Source organism: Schistocerca nitens, chromosome 7 (genome assembly GCF_023898315.1).
Source record: "Schistocerca nitens isolate TAMUIC-IGC-003100 chromosome 7, iqSchNite1.1, whole genome shotgun sequence".
Classification (NCBI taxonomy): Eukaryota; Metazoa; Arthropoda; class Insecta; order Orthoptera; family Acrididae; genus Schistocerca; species Schistocerca nitens.
Window position 1 is genome coordinate 312,816,635 of NC_064620.1, and position 23,989 is coordinate 312,840,623.

General features: G+C 41.3%; 1 protein-coding gene across 3 annotated transcripts in view; it reads right to left on the minus strand.

The window, feature by feature from the left end:
* Positions 1 to 246: 246 nt before the first annotated feature.
* LOC126194791 (flap endonuclease 1) overlaps positions 247 to 23,989 on the minus strand; it is a 92,451-nt gene continuing 68,708 nt past the window's right edge. For all 3 annotated transcript variants that reach the window (XM_049933095.1, XM_049933096.1, XM_049933097.1), the window contains one exon: positions 247 to 667. In XM_049933095.1, the coding sequence (XP_049789052.1) occupies positions 593 to 667 (75 nt within the window). In that variant the 3' untranslated portion in view covers positions 247 to 592. The remainder of the gene's footprint in view (positions 668 to 23,989) is intronic.

The following is a 23,989-nucleotide window of genomic DNA, read 5'->3' on the forward strand; positions in this document are numbered from 1 at the left end:
ACTTCATTCACCATCACAGTAACTTACTAAACCCAATATTAAAAACATTTTTAATTATTTATTTATAATATTATACAGCTACAAAATCCTTTGTACAGCATCCGCTCCTGCAAAACTAATTTTCATAAATGCTACTTTTATTTCTTAAACGTTATTAAAGTTCAGATATTGCCCAATTGTGGCCTTGATGTTTTAGGGTTCTTTAGGCTTTTCATTCCAAAATAAACTCCTGCATTACAGGAAGTGTTGGTGAACTTAAAGGTTATTTATTGTGTTGCATTATACTAACTATAGTAACATCAAAATACTTACATCTGAACCACATATCTAAAAGCATTCACACACAATTTTAAATTCAGATCCAATTATAATTTTTATGTCTAATTTAATTAAAAATCAACATGATTGAAGAGATTGCCATTCATTACAAAAAGATATGAGATCACAACAATCACTTCAATATATGTCACAGACACAGTGATTTAGTATGTTTTAGTCCTATTTCAAATTTTACAGTCGATTACAAATCGGAGACTCATCTTCAATTAAGAGCAACATTATTTTGGACATGTTAGGCAACAGTACAGTGGAATTACTTTGGCCTCCGACCTCTCCCTCCTCCTCCTCCTCCTTTTGCCTTCTTTGCACTAGCTGGTTTTTCTTCACTCTGTAAAAATTGAATACATTATTCAGTTTTTGAACAACTTGAATGAAAATACCACTAAATGCCACTACCGCTTCCACTATCACTCAATGCTCTACATGGTGGTTAGTATAATACCAATATTTACGTTTTCATTACTAAATATTGAATAAACTAAAAACAATCTCACACAGAATGTGAGAGATCACATTAGACTCAAGCACACATACATTTCATTTTGTCCGAGTTGCTAATGAAGCAATTAACAAAGTACTATATTATAAAGCTGACATATACATTAAAAACTAAAAAAGGTAAGCCAGCCACATTTAAACAATTGTTATCAGAAACACTCAGATAAAATTGGAGAAATTCACTCACTTTTAAAACATGAACAGTTATTAAGAACAGCGTCATTGCCATTTAATTGAAAACCATTGTGACTGGAATGAAAATATTGATTGTTGAACTACATTCTGCTAACATATCACGAAACAAGTTCATAGGCTGATCTACATTCTTTCAGTGTTATTTCTCTGTGACTAGCCACTGCTCATTGTTAAGTATCAGTACAATGAACGTATTCCACACAGGATTTTCTGGCACTGTATTCATCGTTTTTTTTTTAAAGAGAGAGAGAGAGAGAGAACTGGTAGAACTGATCACAAAATATGTACACAAGACCAGAAATGTGGCTAGATATAAGGTTCATGGTTAACTTTTGACACAGCAAGTTAACCAAAACTTTTTACCCAAACCAGAAAAGGATGAGAGAGTGCCACTGCCTGTCCACTTCATTTTTTGACACTCTTCTTCGTGCCATCTCTCATTTTCATTGGGACTGAAGATTGTCAACACAAAAATCAAGAGCTTTTCATAATGGATAGCCTGGCTCAACACTATGGCCAAAGAACACACCCATTTATAACTACCACTGCCACCACCACTATTGGCCACACTGGAGCATGTAAATCATTCCACATTCACATTATTTTTTACAGGTCGAGTTGATCTGCCCAGTATTTTTCATTTGCTCCAATTGTCACTTCAATTTGTCTGAAACCTCTATAGCCTTTCTATGTAGTCATTCCTGCTGAAAATTTGTATGTCTTCAAAGGATGTTAATTTTATCTTTGTCTTATATATTTGCTGTTTCGAGTTCAACTGCTTCCATTGTCCTTCCACTTTTCCAGATTTCTCATTACTAGTTGTCATTACACCTCTGTTTTCTAGCAGTCGTAGGACGTACTTTCATATAACTTTTTCAGTTCTAAGGAGCAATTCAGCTCCTTTTTTTTCTTTTCTTTTTTAAATTTGGTACAGAGATTCTTAAGAATAAATACTTTCTGAGAGAGTCACAGTTTTATACATGGTGTTTGTAACGGGTCATCTTCCTTTAGCATTACTTTTCCTCAACAGTAGTTGTTGATACCAGTATTATTTTTCGAATTTTGGACAGGTCAATATTATCTCAGTTGCTTTTCTAAAAACTTTCATATAATTTTATACACAGTATGTTATATTTCTATCTAAAATTTGTGAAAATGAACTACTTTATAAAATGTTTTACTCTCGATGTTATAATCAATAAGTACTATTTCTGAATGTACAGTTAAAATTATTTTTTGAAACATTTGAAATTATTAACTACTGGCAACACTGTACTGGTTACTATGCTTATCTCTGGATTTATCTGTGAAATAATAATCAAAATTAATAATGTAACAAACTAGTAGAAATTCATTTGTAAAGAAAAATTGTAAACCCTTTGGAATATGGTTATTTCAGCAGATGTGGGAGTCATAAGCATGCTTCTGATGTGATCGGACATATTTTTGTATTTTGTGCGAATTACGTAATTTCGGCTTTGTTAATGTAAAAATTTTAAAACTGTAGGATACACTAAAATGTGAGAAAATATAATTACCTAAAAACAAAAATTCTGCAACAACAATCTTCAAATTTATTTAGATCAATCCAACGGTGAGGACCTAAAATGACATTTTCAGCTATAAGAATCAGACCCCTAGACAAAAAGAACTGGAGCCAATTCTACATGGAAAGCTAGGTAAACTAGAAAGTTTATTGTAACCTTTACTCCTCTCCAATCTTCATAAGAGACTAATGTGGACAATAGATGCAATTAGGAATGAGGGGGTGTACAGGAACATGATGAAAGACCCCTGAGGATGCCACTAACAATATTTATTTAAGAACAAAGCAAACACGAAACATCAATTGAATGGACACATTGGCATAGGCATTAATTATGAATGCACGATAAGGCGCAGACAAAAGAAAACATTTTATCATTCAATTTTTTTGTACTGTTGTTTTCTGTTTTAAGAGAGATAGTCAGACTTATGAGTATGCAGCAGGACGACGTACTGTGATAGTGATGTACTCTATTGTATGAGTGAATAATTCAAGGTTAAATAATATATCAAGCATTTTTATTTACTGAGATAAAGAGAAGAGAAAAATCAAGAAAGTGGATTTTTTGTGATCACGAGAGGCACCGGTATCCCAGGAGTCCTCTGCGGCCTGCATCTTCAACTATATCAGCGAAGTCTGATCGTTAAACGAAATTGAGATAAGCACAAACAGACTTTTCAACAACGCAAGATATACGTATATTCAAGTTTAATATATTATTATTTTTATTTAAATATATTACAACTGGCGTCCTGTGTGCCAGAACTTTTGGGCACCTGTCGTTAATAGTGTTGTTAACTATTGTCATACTCAGAAATTTCTGACATTGTAATAAATAATAAAAATTAATTGTCTGTATTTTCTGTTTCCATGAATCACGATGGGGAGCAAGCATTAGAAAAGTGCAAAAACTGAGGAGAAATATTTGGAAAGGAATAAGAATTGGATGCAGGTCGTGTAAAATTTTCCATAGTAAGTAGTTTTATTCGGTGCAGCAAAGGTAGGACGGCTACGCAAGTTGCTTGCATGGTTACGCTTGGTAGCACCTCTTGCGAAAAATTTACAGGAAATTTTCAGTGTGATACGAATTGTCAGTAAAACAAAGAATTGTGACACAATAGTTTGAACATCAAAACAGATGAAAAAAAAAAAAACTGGCCCTGACATTTCATAATTTGCATTTATCAAGTGTAATAATTAATGTAGGAAAATTTTAACATTTTGTGAAATTTTTATTTCTTACAAATTAATATAACATGGCTGAAAAATATATGACTATTGTTGATAACAATAGCAAAAATGCAATCAGCCAAGATGGCGTAGAATTGCGAGATCAAACAACTGAAGTTAAGGCGCCATGCATGCCTACTGCAGAAGGTTTAAGTAGATCAGAGATGAGTGTCACAGGAGTGACAAATGATAGGGACACTCTACAGCAGAACGACCTTGACAACACATTGTTTACAATTGACGAGACAATGTCACGCATCTCTCAAAGCGACATACCACTCGTGAATGAAATACTAGAGAGCAACCAAAATATGAATCATGACAACAAGTTACAAATACCACTTGTTTGCAACACAAACATTAACTTGGAAAGCACTGCGGACAGCAACCACAGTAGTACAACTAACGCACTGCTATGGCAATTGCTATCTAACATGAATGCGAAATATGATGATATGAAACACAAGATGAACACCAATTTCAGTGATATGAAACAAGATATGAATACCAAAATTGGTAATATGACAAGTATTGAACACAGTAAAACAGCAGCAAAACACTGTTACATAAGATCTAAATACAATGAAGCAAGAACAGAAGCAAGTATTCAAGGATTTGCAAGACACGGTCTCACAGAAATTCGATGAATTAACCAAAAACTTTCGCACTGAAATAGACGAAAAATTGAATGATATGAAAACACAGGTAAAGCATGAAGTACTTTCTGAAGTTAACAGTAACATTACGGAGTCAAAACAGAAGGTAGATTCTTTTAATGACCCTCACAATCTAGTAGAATAACAGATAAAGAAAATCACAGACGCAAACACACACACTGAAGCCACACAAAACCAGTTGGTTTGGACAGTTAAAAAGGTAACCACTGTCGTTAACAAACTAAAAGACTATGAAGGTGTACCTCTAACTGTAGAGGAGCTCACTTTAAGGGTAGCAACATTAGAAGTTGACTCAGCATGTGCAAAGAAGGAGAGAGAGAAGATTAATGAAACTCTGAGTGATATGATTAGTGAAGCTGGAGGAGGAGGAGATTAGTGTTTAACGTCTCGTCGACAACGAGGTCATTAGAGACGGAGTGCAAGCTCGGGTGAGGGAAGGATGGGGAAGGAAATCGGCCATGCCCTTTCAAAGGAACCATCCCGGCATTTGCCTGAAGCGATTTAGGGAAATCACGGAAAACCTAAATCAGGATGGCCGGAGACGGGATTGAACCGTCGTCCTCCCGAATGCGAGTCCAGTGTGCTAACCACTGCGCCACCTCGCTCGATGATTAGTGAAGCTGAAGCAGGTATGATAGATGAGGGTAACACCATTGCAAAGAAGCTAGTAACCGATTTTAAATTATACACAGATGTAGTCGAAAAGGCTATTCTGGAAAAGAAAAATGAAATCGTGAACAAGGTAAACATTAACCTACAAGCCGCAGAAAATAGGATCTGCAATCTTTTGGAAGAAAATAATACCGCATCTCGAACTATGCACGTAAATAATACACAGGTTACAGTGCACATACCACAACCTGTTGGTATCTATTCACAAATTGTCCAGAGTCCCACAGCAGGTACCAGTGACAGTTGTAGATTACAGAATGTAAACATAACCACAACTCCAATACTTGAACAATTACCAGCCAGAATTACAGGTAGCTGCAATAATAACATAAATACGGCCGAAAATGCCATGTGTTTATCAACTATTTTTGCAGACAAAGGTTTGCTGAGACATCGACAGTTTCCTACATTCACTACTGAAAGTAAGAGAATGAATCCTGTAGTATTTATCAGTGCTTTTCGTCATGTATTTCCACGCAACTGGGCGGAAGCACAGAAAATAAGTTTTGTTGTGAGATACACGCAAGGTGATGTGCTCTTATGGGCAACAGAAATGGTTGAACATTGCAGCACTTATACCCAATTTAAATGAGCTTTTCTCAACAAATACTGGTCTGAGGCAGTGCAAGAAAGACTCAGACGTGAGGTTTTCTACCCTGCACCATTCAATGGCAAATACGGTAGTCTATGTGGATACTTTGAGAAATACCTGAACAAGACATGCTACTGAGTGAACCCAATATTGCAGGTAGACATGTAAAAATTTTGAAAAGACGTTTACCATCGCACATTAGAGAAAAATTAGTCAATGCCTGAGCACAACACACAATATTTTCTGTCAGTGCTCGATTCTATCGACTTAATCTATGAGGAAAGACCTGTACCCCATAGGGCAACAGAACTTCAGACAATAACAACATGATCACGTAAATTAGTCAGTAAAATGTGATTTAAACACACAGCAAGGTTGGTACACACAACACCAAAATTACATACCTAGAGGTAATGAGTACCGTAAAGTGTACTGAAAAACAAACGATTTAAAAGAAATTTCCAAAACAACATGGGTAACTTCAATGTGCGAGCAAATTACAATTCACCATCACAAGGCCCTATGCCGAACATAAACAGAAACAGTCAGCTGCAGTAGTGGCTGACGCGCGGAAACAATGCCACGCCTTACGCAGTACCGCAGTTGACTTTTGGGCAGCAAAATAACTGCACAGTGGCTAATGACACAAACTGGCAAAGTACACATACAGTGCAACTCACCGAAATTTTTCCAGGTAACGAACTAAATCACACTACGCCGTTGGAAAACACCAACTGGTCGTAGTAAAGTCCCAGGCTATTGACCTCTCAGGAAGTGGGGGCAACGGAGAATTACAAACATGTTTCATAAGATTTGACAAAAGAGCCCCCCAAGAACCATGGACCTTGCCGTTGGTGGGGAGGCTTGCGTGCCTCAGCGATACAGATAGCCGTACCGTAGGTTCAGTAGTTGCAGGGGCAACAGTCTGGATGATTGACTGATCTGGCCTTGTAACACTAACCAAAACTGCCTTGCTGTGCTGGTACTGCGAACGGCTGAAAGCAAGAGGAAACTACGGCCGTAATTTTTCCCGAGGGCATGCAGCTTTACTGTATGATTAAATGATGATGGCGTCCTCTTGGGTAAAATATTTTGGAGGTAAAATAGTCCCACATTCCTATCTCCGGGCGGGGACTACTCAAAAGGACGTCGTTATCAGGAGAAAGAAAACTGGCATTCTACGGATCGGAGCGTGGAATGCCAGATCCCTTAATCAGGCAGGTAGGTTAGAAAATTTAAAAAGGGAAATGGATATGTTAAAGTTAGATATAGTGGGAATTAGTGGAGTTCGGTGGCAGGAGGAACAAGACTTCTGGTCAGGTGAATACAGGGTTATAAATACAAAATCATAGGGGTAATGCAGGAGTCAGTTTGATAATGAATAAAAAATTGGAGTGAGGGTAAGCTACTTCAAACAGCATAGTGAACGCATAATTGTTGCCAAGATAGACACAAAGCCCACGCCTACTACAGTAGTACAAGTTTATATGCCAACTAGCTCTGCAGATGACGAAGTAATTGAAGAAATGTATGATGAAATAAAGGAAATTATTCAGAAAGTGAAGGGAGACGAAAATTTAATAGTCATGGGTGACTGGAATTCGGTAGTAGGAAAAGGGAGAGAAGGGAACGTAGTAGGTGAATATGGATTGGGGCTAAGAAATGAAAGAGGAATCCGCCTTATAGAATTTTGCACAGAGCACAACTTAATCATATCTAACACTTGGTTCAAGAATCATAAAAGAAGGTTGTATACATGGAAGAAGCCTGGAGATACTGACAGGTTTCAGATAGATTACATAAAGGTAAGACAGAGATTTAGGAACCAGGTTTTAAATTGTAAGACATTTCCAGGGGTAGATGTGGACTCTGATCACAATCTATCAGTTATAAACTGTAGATTAAAACTGAAGAAACTGCAAAAAGGTGGGAATTTAAGGAGATGGGACCTGGATTGACTGAAAGAACCAGCGGTTGTACAGAGTTTCAGGGAGAGCATAAGGGAACAATTGACAGGAATGGGGGAAAGAAATACAGTAGAAGAAGAATGGGTAGCTTTAAGAGATGAAGTAGTGAAGGCAGCAGAGGACCTAGTAGGTAAAAAGACGAGGGCTAGTAGAAATCCTTGGGTAACAGAAGAAATACTGAATTTAATTGATGAAAGGAGAAAATATAAAAATGCAGTAAATGAAGCAGGCAAAAAGGAATACAAATGTCTCAAAAACAAGATCGACATGAAGTGCAAAATGGCTAAGCAGGGATGGCTAGAGGACAATTGTAAGGATGTAGAGGGTTATCTCACTAGGGGTAAGATAGATACTGCCTACAGGAAAATTAAAGAGACGTTTGGAGAAAAGAGAACCACTTGCATGAATATCAAGAGCTCAGATGGAAACCCAGTTCTAAGGAAAGAAGGGAAAGCAGAAAGGTGGAGGGAGTATATAGAGGGCCTATACAAGGGCAATGTACTTCAGGACAATATTATGGAAATGGAAGAGGATGTAGTTGAAGATGAAATGGGAGATACGATACTGCGTGAAGAGTTTGACAGAGCACTGAAAGACCTGAGTCGAAACAAGGCCCCGGGAGTAGACAACATTCCATTAGAACTACTGACGGCCTTGGGAGGGCCAGTCCTGACAAAACTCTATCATCTGGTAAGCAAGATGTATGAGACAGGCGAAATACCCTCAGACTTCAAGAAGAATATAATAATCCCAATCTCAAAGAAAACAGGTGCTGACAGATGTGAAAATTACCGAACTATCAGTTTAATAAGTCACGGATGCAAAATACTAACATGTATTCTCTACAGACGAATGGAAAAACTGGTAGAAGCTGACCTCGGGGAAGATAAGTTTGGATTCCATAGAAATGTTGGAACACGTGAGGCAATACTGACCCTATGACTTATCTTAGAAGAAAGATTAAGGAAAGGCAAACCTACGTTTCTAGCATTTGTAGACTTACAGAAAGCTTTTGACAATGTTGACTGGAATACTCTCTTTCAAATTCTAAAGGAGGCAGGGGTAAAATACAGGGAGCGAAAGGCTATTTACAATTTGTACAGAAACCAGAGGGCAGCTATAAGAGTCGAGGGACACAAAAGGGAAGCAGTGGTTGGGAAGGGAGTGAGACAGGGTTGTAGCCTTTCCCCAATGTTATTCAATCTGTATATTGAGCAAGCAGTGAAGGGAACAAAAGAAAAATTCGGAGTAGGTATTAAAATCCATGGAGAAGAAATAAAAACTTTGAGGTTCGCCGATGACATTGTAATTCTGTCAGAGACAGCAAAGGACTTTGAAGAGCAGTTGAACGGAATGGACAGTGTCATGAAAGGAGGGTATAACAAAAGCAAAACGAGGATAATGGAATGTAGTCAAATTAAGTCGGGTGATGCTGAGGGAATACGATTAGGAAATGAGACACTTAAAGTAGTAAAGGAGTTTTGCTATTTTGGGAGAAAAATAACTGATGATGGTCGAAGTAGAGAGGATATAAAATGTAGACTGGCAATGGCAAGGAAGTCAGAATGTGACTGCAGAAGCCTTGTCTACACTACCACTAGGTTCAGAGGAATGTAGTGAATTAACAGAGCAAGATGCAGAAATCAGAACATTATTAATGCACGGTACAACACAACAGTCTGATTCTCGTAAGTTTTGTAAGCAGATGAAAATTATACAACAGCAAGATCACAGATGGAGTAAAGTATGCAAATCCTTAAGAAAGATGAAGGTGGAAAGGTAAGTAAATGGTATCAGGAGTACAAGGGTGTTTTGTTTAGTAGGAAACATGAAAAATCTAATCATTGGTGTGTGTGTGTGTGTGTGTGTGTGTGTGTGTGTGTGTGTGTGTGTGTGTGTGTGTGTGTGTGTGTGTGTGTTCCTGAAGATTATATCGAAGAATTTATAAGACACACACATGAAGTATGGGGACACTTCGGAGTGAGCAAATGTAGTGAAAAAATTGTTATTTTATTTTCCAAATTTGAGAAGGCAAGTCCTACACGTAATAAGAAAGTGTGCAATATGTCAAGAGTCAAAACAGTCCAATGTGTCAAAATGAACTGATCTACAACCAATACTCACAAAAAAACACCCTCTAGATATAATATCGCTGGACATAGCTGGTCCATATCCAAGTAGTAGTACTATACAACATTTTCTCGAAACATGTCAAAATGTATGCCATTAAAAATGCAACAGAAACAAATATCAGTAGAAGAATTGAGGGAGACTATTTGAGAAGAGTAGATAAATCAAAGATACAACTAACTGATAACGCTTCATATTTCATTGGGCAAAAGTGGAAACAATTTATGACCTCACAGGGCAAAAGTGGAAACAATTTATGACCTCACAGGGCATAAAGCACATATCAGTAAGCTTATTTCACCCAGAAGCAAGCTCAGTAAAACGAGTCTTTAAAGAATTTAACCAGTTTATTAGGATATACACACCTCACAAACACACCTGATGAGTAGAATACATAACTCCTTTCATGCCAATTGTCAATAACCTTCCACATTCTTCAACAGGTTTCACACCTAATGAACTGATGTTCTGGACAAGACAAATGAACGAGTGGGTGTCACCCATACCAAAGGTACCCACTACAGAAATGACACTACAAGACAAAATCAAACAAGCCATAGTTAAACTAGAAAACAGGGCCGAGTATAGAAGGAAAATTTATAACAAGAAACAAACATTTTACACAATTTTTTGAAGGGCAACGTGTCCTCTTACGGACTCACCCTAAATCAACAAAAATTGGCAAACTAAATAAGAAGCGGCAATTACTCTATTCAGGGCCATATCCGGAGACGTACAGATTAGCCTATGAGAAAACCGGAAGAGACAAGGGCCTCTACCCTCACATCACAAAGATATAAAAACCTTTACAGTGTGATGAAGCATGGTAATTTTTTTTTATCACTAGATAATTGTACATAGTGTACATAATTCTAACAAGGGAACCTCCCCATCGCACCCCCCTCAGGTTTAGTTATAAGTTGGCACAGTGGATATGCCTTGATAAACTGAAAACAGATCAATTGAGAAAACAGGAAGAAGTTGTGTGGAACTGTGAAAAAATAAGCAAAATATACAAACTGAGTAGTCCACGGGTCGCATAGGCAACATCATGGACAAAATGAGTTCAGGTGCGTCGTGGTTCTGTGGTAGCGTGAGCAGCTGCTGAACGAGAGGTCTTTGGTTCAAGTCTTCCCTCGAGTGAAAATTTTATTTTCTTTATTTTTGCATAGTTATTATCTGTCCGTTCGTTCATTGACGTCTTTGTTCACTGCAATAAGTATAGTGTCTGTGTTTTGCGACCGCATCGCAAAACCGTGCGATTAGTAGACGAAAGGACGTGCCTCTCCAATGGGAACCGAAAACATTTGATCGCAAGGTCATAGGTCAACCGATTCCTCCACAGGAAAACACATCTGATATATTCTATACGACGCTGGTGACGGCATGTGCGTCACATGACAGGAATATGTTGTCGACCCACCTAACTTGTACACTTGGCGAAGGGGTAAAAAGATTCTTCTACCTTGTCCGATTTAGGTTTTCTTGTTGATGTGATATACCTCCGAAAAAAGTGATGAAAACATAAGAGTTTGTCACATAAACTGAAAATAAAAAATTAAACTTTTCACTCGATGGAAGATTTGAACCTTGGACCTTTCGTTCCGCAGCTGCTCACGTTACCACGAGACCACGGCGCTCCTGCGTTCCCGGTCTCCTTGACATTGCTTATCTTCCCATGAACTACTCGGTTTGTATACTTTGCTTATTTTTTTCACAGTTCCACACAACTTCTTCCTGTTTTCTCAATTGATCTGTTTTCAGTTTTTCAAGGCCTATCCACTGTGCCAACTTATAACTAAATCTGAGGGGGGTGCGATGGGGAGGTTCCCTTGTAAGTGTAATATTTCTTCTAGAGAGTATTTTGAGATAAAGTAATGAATATAGGTATAAGTGATTCTTTTGATCTGTACACATAGGCACAAAAATTAACAGCAATGAAAGGTGACACATGCTTCATGCGAAGCGTAAGTACAAACAAAATGAGCTTATGGCTCAACAGTCTGGGTGTATCTAACCTAAATACAAAGTAAACGGAAATACTGTGCAAATACATCTACTATAAAAGAACTAAGAAACCTATTGATATATGTAAACAGAGATTTAATTAAATACTAAGTTATTTGTAAAGTGGAAACAATGTATGACCTCTCAGGGCATAAAGCACATATCAGTAAGCTTATTTCACCCAGAAGCAAGCTCAGTAGAATGAGTCTTTAAAGAATTTAACCAGTTTATTAGGACATACACACCTCACAAACACACCTGACGTGTAAGCTAAGGTCTAACAACAAAATACCGTGAGAGATGTCAAATAATTTTTCTTTGCAGAGTGAATAATCACAATGGGTAACAGAATACATGAAAGTCTATGAATTTAAACAAGGTATGGAAATATCTGCAGACGTATGCAACGACCAAATGTATCGGTGGCCATCGAGCTACAAAATGCAATCAGTTTTAAGTTTTTCTTTCAGTGACCAGTGCATCGTCATGGCGCAGAAGAAGAGAATTACGTCAAGTGTAGCAGGTACCAAATGAAGAAACGGACCGCACCTCGTGTAAACAATTTAGTTATAAGGAAAATTATACAAAGGTCATAAGGCAAATGAAAAATGTAATATGCATCATCACAGTATGTTTCCGTGACAATTATCACTACCTATTCACTGCAGAGTATACAAACATTTAAGCACGAGATTTTACAAAAACCAGTTAATTTTCATCATGTTACATGAAAGCTTGAGTAATGACAGTTCCAAGTATTTAAGAAAGATAAGTCTATGCTGAGGGAATTAGATTAGGAAATGAGACACTTAAAATAGTAAAGGAGTTTTGCTATTTGGGGAGCAAAATAACTGATGATGGTCGAAGTAGAGAGGATATAAAATGTAGACGGGCAATGGCAAGGAAAGCGTTTCTGAAGAAGAGAAACTTGTTAACGTCGAGTATAGATTTAAGTGTCAGGAAGTCGTTTCTCAAAGTATTTGTATGGAGTGTAGCCATGTATGGAAGTGAAACGTGGACAATAAAAAGTTTGGACAAGAAGAGAATAGAAGCTTTCGAAATGTGGTGCTACAGAAGAATGCTGAAGATTAGATGGGTAGATCACGTAACTAATGAGGAGGTATTGAATAGAATTGGAGAGAAGAGAAATTTGTGGCACAACTTGACTAGAAGAAGGGATTGGTTGGTAGGACATGTTCTGAGGCATCAAGGGATCACCAATTTAGTATTGGAGGGCAGCGTGAAATGTAAAAATCATAGAGGGAGACCAAGAGATGAATACATTAAGCAGATTCAGAAGGATGTAGGTTGCAGTAGTTACTGGGAGATGAAGAAGTTTGCACAGGATAGAGTAGCAAGGAGAGCTGCATCAAACCCGTCTTAGGACTGAAGACCACAACAACAACAAGTCTATGTTGGTGAAAACATGAGACTTTACACTAAGCGACACAGGAATTGAAGGACACAGCACTAACACATGAAGAATCAACCAGACACTTTGTCAATGATTAGCCGGTACACATGATTTAAATGAACCAAAGTTCCTTGACAATTAGTCCATGATTGTACAAGTAACATTTCCTCATAAATCCTTGAACCAGTAGATGAGTATTTCCTTTCCTCCCCTTCCAAACAGAGGAGGCGGTGTCAAGCGTAGTTAAGGCCAGCAATGTGTGATGTTTTTAGTACTATTTCCAATTTTTTTTCGCCTTCCTCCAACTAATATCATATGCTTGTATTATGTCACAAAAATGTGATATGAATGAAGATGAGTCGAAACTAACAAACAAACTGTCGTGATAGAACCCAGTTAATGAAAAAATTTTTATGACATGTTAAATCTTTAGAAATTTATCTTTGTAATATAAGCAATGGATGGAATGTCAGCCATAGGTATAAGTTAAAATGTTATGTATATTGTTGTAACTCGATACTTGTATGAATTTTATTGGAAATCAAACTCTATATATGAACTTAAAAGACAAGCAATTTATACAATATTTTGGACAGCTGTGTGTGTCTTTCAACAAGTGCACGGTTAAATGTAATGACATGAACATGTGTGTGCAATGAAATAAGTATCGTGGCTCACAACGCTTGATACATGGACAAGTGAGTCACAGTTGTTCAAGCAGATGCTTACCTCATTGACAGATTCTGTTGGTCACGGTTCTCTCCACAGAAAATACGAGTACGGCAGGTAGTAATGATGTCCGGGCCGTAAAAATAGATATCTTCTGCCACAGCGTCGGATTTCGAACAAAAAGCATACACTCACTGCACCTAGCATAAAAACAAACGCCACCGAAATTCTTTGATACATAGCACTCAGGTGAAAGTGTGACACTCAGTGTGACATCAACACCAAGAAAACGAGTGCACGCACGTGCAATGGCAGCATATAGCATGTTGACCATTGGAAACTAGTTCTTGTCGTCCAATCAGCCAGCGCGAACCCGATAGTGAGAATGAAACAAACTGGACATTATTGTTACCGCGCTAAATTCAAATATGTAATGGACTCACCTATTATGTATGTATTATTTTAATTTCTTGTACATATGATAAGAAGAAGAAAAAAAAAAAAAAAAAAAAAAAAAAAAAAAGACAATAAAAGACAGCAATCCCTATTGGGGAGGGGGTGTTGGGCGGGGTGGAGTGGGGACTGTACATCTCCATAACATGTCAACGTACAGTGCAGAGGCAATTGTACAGGTATGATGAAAGACCCCCAAGGATGCCGCTAACTTAATATTTCTTTAAGAATAAAGCAAAAATGAAACACCGATCGAACGGATGCATTAGCAAAGACATTAATTATGAATGCATGATAAGGCACAGACAAAAGAATACATTTTATCATTCAATTTTTAGTACAATTGTTTTTTGTTTTAAGAGAGACAGTCAGACTTTCGAGTATGTAGCTGGATGACGTATTGTGATAGCAATGTATTCTATTGTATGAGTGACTAATACATGAATTATTGAAATAAAGGGGAGAGAAAAATGAAGAAAGTGGATTTTTTGTGGTTACAATAGGCACCGGTATCCCTGGAGTCCTCTGCTGCCTGCATCTGCAACCAGATCAGCAAAGTCGACTGTAACTGACAGAGATCAAATTGGACTTCACGCAAAACAATACAAAAAACTTCTACAGAACATTCACAGAAAATATGAGTGGATATCAACCACCCAACTTGTGCTTCAGAAGACCAGATGGAACCCTAGAAACCAATACCAAAACCAATTGTGACATTCTGGCAAAGCACTTTGAAAAACTCCTCAACTCAGACCTCCCTATGAAAGAATTGATGACATAAACGAGCACGTACAATCCAGATAGTGAACCTCCAACTCTAGAAGTAGTTAAAGAAATAAGCAAGTTACTCAAGAATCGTAGAGTACCAGGAGAAGACGGCATCATCGTGGAAATCTGCAAAGACCCAGAACTCACCCAAGACATCCACAGGATCTTGGAAGATATCTGGGAAACCATGAAAATTCCTGACGACTGGAAAATTGCCCTGATTCACCCACAACACAAAAAAGGTGACAAGACTGACCCGAACAACTACACAGGAATATCCCTACTAACAGTCATATACAAGACCCTCTCTAAAGTTTTACTAAACAGACTTGAATGCCAGACCGATCACATGATTGGGGAATACCAAGCAAGTTTCCGTAAAGGGCGATCTTGTGCGGAACAAATTTGGAACCTGGAAATGATTTTACAACACAAACAGAACCTGATAATTACCTTTGTTGACTTCAAAAAAGCGTACGACTCTATCGCCGGAAAACTCCTTCAAAATTTTAGCTGAATACAAAGTAGGCAACAAAACAAAGACTATCATAGAGCAAACATTGACCAACACAACCTCCAAAGTAAAGCTCTGTGGGGGACTATCAGAGCCCTTTGAAATTCACACAGGTGTCCAAAAGGCGATGGCCTCTCACTGCTCCTTTACAATCTAGTGTTAGATAAGGTAATAAAAGAATGGGAAATATCACAACAGAGGATAACCTTAGGAAACTTACAGATTAAATGCCTGGCTTTTGCAGACAATTTGGTGATTGTCACGAAAGGTATAAACGAAACAAAATAAGCTACTGAAAAATTACACGACATTGCTTCCAAAACTGGACTACAGATCTCTTACGAAAAGACACAGTTTCAGTTTATGAGCACAAAGAAACTCTCATCTCTGAACACAAAGTACGGCATGATTTACAAAACGGCAAACTTCAAATACCTCAGTGAAACACTACAAATGGGCGGACATAACAGAGACTCAAATGAAGAAAGAAAAACTAAACTGGAAAAGGCATACAAATTAGTGTGGAATCATTACAACAAGAAGTGTATCTCTCAAAAAGCCAAATTATGCCACTACAACACTGTGGTGTTCCCCGAAGCACTGTATGGAGCAGACACCACATTAATCCTAGGGCATACACGTATCAGACAACTAGAGAAAATAGAACAGAAATCACTTAGGAAAATATTTGGTGCAACCAACAACAATGGAGTATGGATCAAAAAACCTACAGCAAGCATATGGAGACAAGCACAGAAAAGATTAGAAAATGCAGACTACAATTCTATGGACAGCTATACAGAATGCCATCACTTAGACTGACCAAACAGATCTTTGACTGGGTAACCACTAGAAACAACAAATGGGTGGCAAAGATATAAAACGACATGAACCAACTCAACATCACACCAGACACAATAAATGACAGAATAACATTCAGAAACATCATTAAGAAAAGTAAACTACATGAGATACACCATGACAAACAAACAGGCGTAAAATGAACCGAAGAATGCAAACAAGATCACAGCCGCAAGATGAAAGAAATATGGGCAACCAAAAAGGCAACCAAGATGAAGCTGAAGACACGAAGTGGACAAGAAGCATGGACAGAGGACTGGTAACAGAAACAGAGCGAGAGAATGAAGGAAGTTTGGGCAGCAAGAAAGGCAGCAAAAGGAATTTAGTCTAACTGCGCTCTTTAAGGGCAAAACACCAATTTTTATATTATAACACAAGTTCCAGGAGAAAAGGTCAATATTCACAGATTACAGAAACAATCATTGAAGCAAAAAATGTCTGCTAAACACGGGCTCTGAATGCATATCTTAAGAGCTACGAGCACTTATTCAATAGAAGAGATGTGTTTCAAAGTAGTGAAGATGAAAAACTGCTCATAGTTATTGTGTGTGTGTGTGTGTGTGTGTGTGTGTGTGTGTGTGTGTGTGTGTGTGTGTGTGTGTGTGTGTGTTTGAGGTTTACGGGCGCTAAACAGCGGGGTCATCAGCGCCCAAGCGCATAAAAACAGGAACACATGCAGTGAAGGGACTAAGACGGACAGCGAACAAGGGGAACAGCTAAAAGACACAGACCTGACGCAGTTCCAAATCCTCACATACAGAGGCAAAACAAGAGGAGAAGGAATGCACTAAAAAAGGAAAGGAAACACAAGGAAGGGAGGACAGAAACCGAAGGGAAACAAAGAGGGATTCGTGACTGGCGGACCTCTTACCTAAAATCTGGGTGAGCCAGTCATCCAGCAGCACATTAAAACCCTCTCCCTAAAATCCGAGGCAACATATTGGACAGGACACAAAACCGTAAGACCTTAACCACAGTCGTTGCGTCATCTGGCAAAATAGAGGGCAAATCCGGTGGCAAAGAAACCACCGCCCTCTGGTCAGAGAATAAAAGACAGTCAAGTAAAATGTGGCGGACAGTAATCTGGACGCCACAAGCACTGCAGATTGGGGGATCCTCCCGCCGGAGTAAAAAACCATGTGTGAAGGAACTGTGCCCGATGCGGAGGCGAGTGAGGAGAACCTCATCCCGCCTGCATGACTGGTAGGACGTACGCCATGGCCGCGTGGTGGCCTTGACCAGACGCAGCTTATTGTCACCGACTGCCAGCCACTCCTCTTCCCATTGACGCATAACACGAAAACGCAGGAGGGAGGTAACAGCATGGAGGGGGACGGCACATTCAACAACGTGAGGGAAGGAACATGCATCTTTGGCAGCCACATCTGCCAGTTCGTTTCCCCTAATACCCACGTGCCCCGGCACCCAGCCGTTGCAGGTGGAGTAGGGCATCATGGATGTTCTGGACGACCGTATCCGCTGGGTACAAGTGTTGAATGGTCTGAAGGGCACTCAGGGAGTCAGAACAGATGAGGAACTTCCGACTGGGAACACATCTCATCTACTCCAATGCCCGCAGGATCGCAAACAATTCGCCATCAAAGATGGTAAATGCCGCAGGAAGCCATAACTTGACGACTCAATCAGGGAAAACAACAGCACAACCAACAGAGTCCCCCTGTTTAGAGCCATCCGTAAATACTTGTACATGGTCCGGATGCTGGTGTAAAATATCGGAAAATAAGGAGGTAAAAACAAACGCAGGAGTGCAGCTCCTCCGGTACTCCGACAAGTCTAAAAGGACGCTGGGCCTCTGGAGCAACCAGGGAGGGAGACGAGTACTCCGACAAGTCTAAAAGGACGCTGGGCCTCTGGAGCAACCAGGGAGGGAGACGAGTAAAACTCAGTCGTTGGGGGGCCACACGCTCCACACCAAGGGACGCAAGCAAATGCTTGGCACGAATCCCAAATGGTCTCGTTGCCCTCGGACGACTGGAAAAGAGACGTTCCATAGGCGGTCGGGCAACGGTAGGGTACGCAGGGGAGGTAGGACAGGCAAGGAATTGACACACCCGTCGCACCATGAGGAGTTTCCGCTGGATGGCGAGCAGCGGTTCCCCTGCCTCAGCACACAGGCTGGGGATGGGACTAGTACAGAAGGCACCAGTGGCCAGCCTGATACCCTCATGGTGTACTGTGTCAAGAATCTTCAGATACGAAGGCCTTGCGGAGGACCCATACACGGTGCAACCATAGTCAAGACGCGATCGGACAAAAGCCCTATAAAACTGCAGCAGACACGCCCGATCTGCTCCCCAGGACCGATGGCTCAGACACTTCAAAATATTCAGTGCCTTCAGGGCCCGCACCTTGAGGTCTTTAAGGTGAGGCAACCACGACAACTTGGAATCAAAAGTGAGGCCCAGGAACCTCACAGTGTCTCTAAAAGGAAGAATGGTGTCCCTCAGACGCAATTCAGGGGAGGTAAAAAGACGTCGAGACGATTAAAATGAACACACACACATTTGTCTGCAGAAAAGGTAAAACCGGTCTTCGCAGTCCATGCCTCTAATCGCTTTATCGTAAGCTGCAACTGCCGACTAGCAGTGACAAGACTAGAGGAAGAACAGAAAACAGCAAAATCGTCCACAAACAAGGAGCATTGGGCAGGACTCCGGATAGTGGACACGATACTGTTAATGGCAACGGCAAAGAGGGTGACACTTAAAACACTTCCCCGAGGAACACCATTCTCCTGCACGTACAAATCAGAAAGCACAGTACCAACCCGATATCGAAAGAGGCGGTGGGAAAGAAAGGACCGAATGAAGATGGGGAGACGGCCACGAAAGCCCCACTGATGGAGTTGATCGAGGATAAGGCGGCGCCAAGTAGTGTCATACGCCTTATTAATATCAAAGAATACACCTAGACAATGCTGGTTACGTAGGAAGGCCTGCTGGATGGCCGCCTCAAGCAGGGTCAAGTTGTCGATAGTGGAACGACATCTCCGAAAGCCACACTGAGAGGGGCTAAGGAGCTGCCTGGTCTCGAGCAGCCAAACCAGGCGACGGTTGACCATGCGTTCCAACGTCTTCCCGACACAGCTCGTCAAAGCAATACTCCGATAACTACTGGGATGCGTTCAGTCCTTCCCCGGTTTGAGGAGGGGAATCAAAATCGCCTCCCTCCACGAGTCAGGGTACGTGCCGGATAACCATATCATATTAAAACAATTCAGGAGAACTTCCTTGGAAGTGCTGCAGCATGCTGTACCGGATTTTATCATAACCAGGTGCAGTATCATGAGCCACAGACAGCGCCGAATCCAGTTCCCACATTGTGAAGGGGCAGTTGCAGGGTTCAGAATTTGGAGACCGGAAGTCCAAGTGACCCCTCTCGATGGCACTGCGGTAGCGGCAGAAATCTGGATCACAGTTAATAGTGGTGGTAGATGCCGCAAAACGCATGGCCAGTGTCTGGGCAATGTCTCTCGGCGCCGTGAGAATACTTCCCTGATGCAGCAATGCCGTGACAGGTAGCTGGCCGAGTTTCCCGGAAATCCTCCTGATGGCTTCCCATACTTTCGTAGAACTAGTGGAGCGGGAGATGGAGTTCAAGAACGATTGCCATGACCGTCGTTTGCTCTCTTTAATCACTCGCCGCGCTTTGGCCCTTGCCACCCAAAAGGCCACAAGATTGTCAGCTGAGGGACGGCACTTGAAGCGGCGCAGAGCTGCACGGTGGGCTCAGATGGCTGATCGGCACTCAGTGGTCCACCAAGGGGATGACCGGATGACCGTGGGATTGACAATTCAGCAGCATAGGAGATCACGGCTGTAACATGGTCTACCCATTCGTGGACGCTGGCACGGTGTTCCAAAACAGCCAGTTGGCTGAAAAGTGTCCAGTCAGCTCGGCAGAGGTGCCACCGGGGCGGCACTGGTAATGCCATAGCCTCATCCAGGAGGCGAATCCAAAGGGGGAAGTGGTCACTAGAATGGAGGTCAGCAGCAACCTCCCACAGAGCAGAATCCGCGAGTGCTGGAGAGCAAAAGGAAAGGTCAATAGCTGATGACGACCCAGAAGCAGTACAGAAATGAGTGGGAGCACCAGAGTTGAGGATGCACAGTTCTTCAGACATCACGAGGCTTTCCAGAAGGCGACCCCTGGGGCAAGTAGTCGAAGAGCCCCATAAGACATTATGAGCATTGAAGTCCCCCAGAAGAAGAAATGGGCGGGGGAGTTGGCTAATAAGGTCTGTGAGAGCCTCAGAGTCTATCGCATCCTGAGGTGGTAAGTAAAGTGAACAGACTGTGAGCCTCCGACCCACAAGAAGGCCAACTGCAACTGCTTGCAAGTCTGTAACGAGAGGGAGCTCAGATGAGGGGTGCAGGTCACGGACAAAAACCGCAACACCACCCTTTTCCCTTTCCCCCGTCAGATAATCTTTCCGATATACGGTATAGCCCCGTAAAGAAGAGGCAGCAGTGGCCCGAAAATGTGTCTCTTGGATACATAAGCACAAAGGGCACTCTCGTACAAGGAGTTGTAATTCGGCCACATGCGTCCTGAACCCATTCAGGTTCCACTGTAATATGGGAGCCAGTGATCAGGGTGGCTGAACTTTCACCCTGCCTCTGTGTTTTGGAGGAGAGCCGGTACTGGCCGGAGATTTATTCCTGGGGCGAGAAGATCGCCCCCGGTCGACATCAATGTCCATCAGCTCCGATGACGACCCACGGGAGATGTCAGAGACTACGATGGCCTCGTCATCGGACCGACCCTGACCAGTCTCCTCAGGTGGCAAAACCTTCACCTTCGGCGTCTTTGTCTTGGGGGGCTTAGAATGCAGAGCCTTGTCAGCAGGTGGAGCTGTACTCGCCTGGGCAGAAGGCGCCATATGGGAAGAGGCAGGAAGTACCCCAATGTCAGCAACCACGGCCTTGTCCGACGTTGGGGGGAGAGCCACAGGTTTCAAAACAACCACAGCAGCACAAGTGCACTGGCAAACGCAGGTATTAGTGCTAACACTAGCAACCTCCGTTTGCGTAGCAACAGTGGCCATTTGTACCGGTTTTTTCAGAGCGGAAGCGAAAGATGTCGTAAACACAGGAGGTTGCATGGCCTTAAAGAGCTTCTTGGCCTCACCATAGGGGATGCGCTTAGATGTTTTGATCTCCTGGATCTTCCGTTCGTCGAGATAGATGGGGCAGACCCGGCTCCAGACAGGGTGACTCCCAGAGCAATTCACGCACTTCACAGGCGATGAACAATCTGCTTCTTCATGGGCAGGCTGACCACATTTACCACAAGTGGCTATCCCATTGCACCCCAACATAGTATGCCCAAAGCGCTGACATTTAAAACAGCGCATTGGGTTGGGGAAATGTGGTCATACTGGCAAACGTAAGAACCCCGCTTTAACATGCTCTGGGAGTCTCGGGCAACTGAACGTGAGAATAAACGAGTCAGATTTGACGAGGTCCCCATCGACTCGTTTCATAATATGCTGCACGTCAACAATACCTTCGTCAGCCCACTCAGATTTTAACTCGTCTGTGGAGATATCCACCAAGTCCCTACATGTCACAACACCCTTATATAATTCAAAGTGGAGTGGAGCTTGGTCTCGATAGTGTACTCTCCGAGACAGGTTGCTTTCCGAAGAGAAGCAACTTGACGGGAACTAGAAGTCTCAACTAACAGAGTATCATTGCGCAGTCGCTTAACAGATTTCAGTGTACCTGCAATTCCCTCAAGACCTTTGTGGATGTAAAAGGGAGAAACCCTCTCAAAGCTACCCTCCTTCCGTTTAATAATCAAAATCACATTCTGATTATCAGCATGTGCTCTGTTACGACAGTCTGATAAATCGCTAGCAACACCAGGAGCTGGAGGACTCGCAGCAAGAAGTTGCTTTTTCGATGGGGTGTGTTTTCCTACCAGGGGCCCACCCAATCCACTGGTAGGGGGAAATGTAGAGGTCAAAGGGTCCATTGCGGTCCCAGTGCCTGAGTAAGCCGTATACAACTGGGGTGCGGCAGGTGCCCCAGAGGTTGCCCGCTTGCGACTGTTCCACCTCAACAACAGCCATGCATCTCATAGGCGCGGAGCACACTGTAAGATTGAGGGGTTTTTATAGAGGTTGGCCTTCCTCGCAATCCAGGCGGTCAAGCCAAGATTACCATTCCCCGCAGCACACAACATTCCACCGCCGCGCCATACGGTGGTCTCTGAAGCATGTCCGGGGGTTACGGTGACAGGAGACTGGCGGCGCAGACCAGTCCCCAGCTCAGGACCCCGGGGTCGCCAAGCCCGTACTCAGCAAATGAATGCTGAGCCCCTGGGGGGTCATAGTTATTAAGGTATGCACTATATAGAGTCCATGTTTACAGGAAACATGTTTTTTGTGTTTTGGCCCATATGATATGGAAAATGCAGATCTTTAAGTAGAAGATTTTGTTTCGCAGTACCGAAAATCAAGAAGTACTTTCAGCTCTTAAGATATGCACTTTAGAGCCCATGTTTATAAGACTCTTTAGCTTTGAATGATCATTCCTCTCATGCAGCTGAATACTGACCATTTCTCCTGGGACATCCTGTAAATTTTGATCTTAATATCTACTGAGAAGCATTTTTAATTATATGTTGAACACTAACTGGCCATTTTAGGGTCCATATCTCAATAGGTAAAAATTGAACCCTTACAGAATCTCTGTTGTCCGTCTGTCAAGATTCCCCTTCTCAGGAACAGGTAGAGGTGTCACGTTGAAATTTATGCAAAATGATATAAGGTCAACATTCCTTTGGTAGTTTAAATAACTCAAACTTTAAGTCAATGCAATCAAAAGATATGGCTATATGTATCAAATATTTTGATATTTGCAAACTCACTCATCAAAACCTATCAATGAACTATCTATGTAAATGTCAGTCCTGGTGGGCTAGCAGTAAGTGTGTGCCGGGAAACAGAAGTCTTAACCTGGCCATCAGGTGTCAACAATGTGAGGAGTTGCCAGAAACAACGCACAATTTAGATTCCATGTTAAACTGTACCCTTTCCCTGGTTGGATAACTGCGGTAGGTTACAGACACACAAGTTGCTGAAGTGGCATCCAATAGAAAGAGTTGCACCAGGCCACTGAGCCACACAAAATAATAATTATTATTATTTACATAATTAAATTTGTACAGAGTCATCAAAGTACCAGGTACTACTCGCACTTGTCCGACATTTCATTTTGTTGACTCTACTTATCCATATTGCCTCCTTGCTTAGATTCTGTGTGGTGACTTCTGCATTGTATTTAAAATTGCAGCATTGTGTTCATTTTCTGATCACTTATGCAGATTTTACTTACTCAAGAAGTTTCACAGGCATAATATCAGTGTCTCAAATGGTACTTTGATTTCAGTGTGATTTTTTGTAGACTGATAATCTTAGCAAAAAA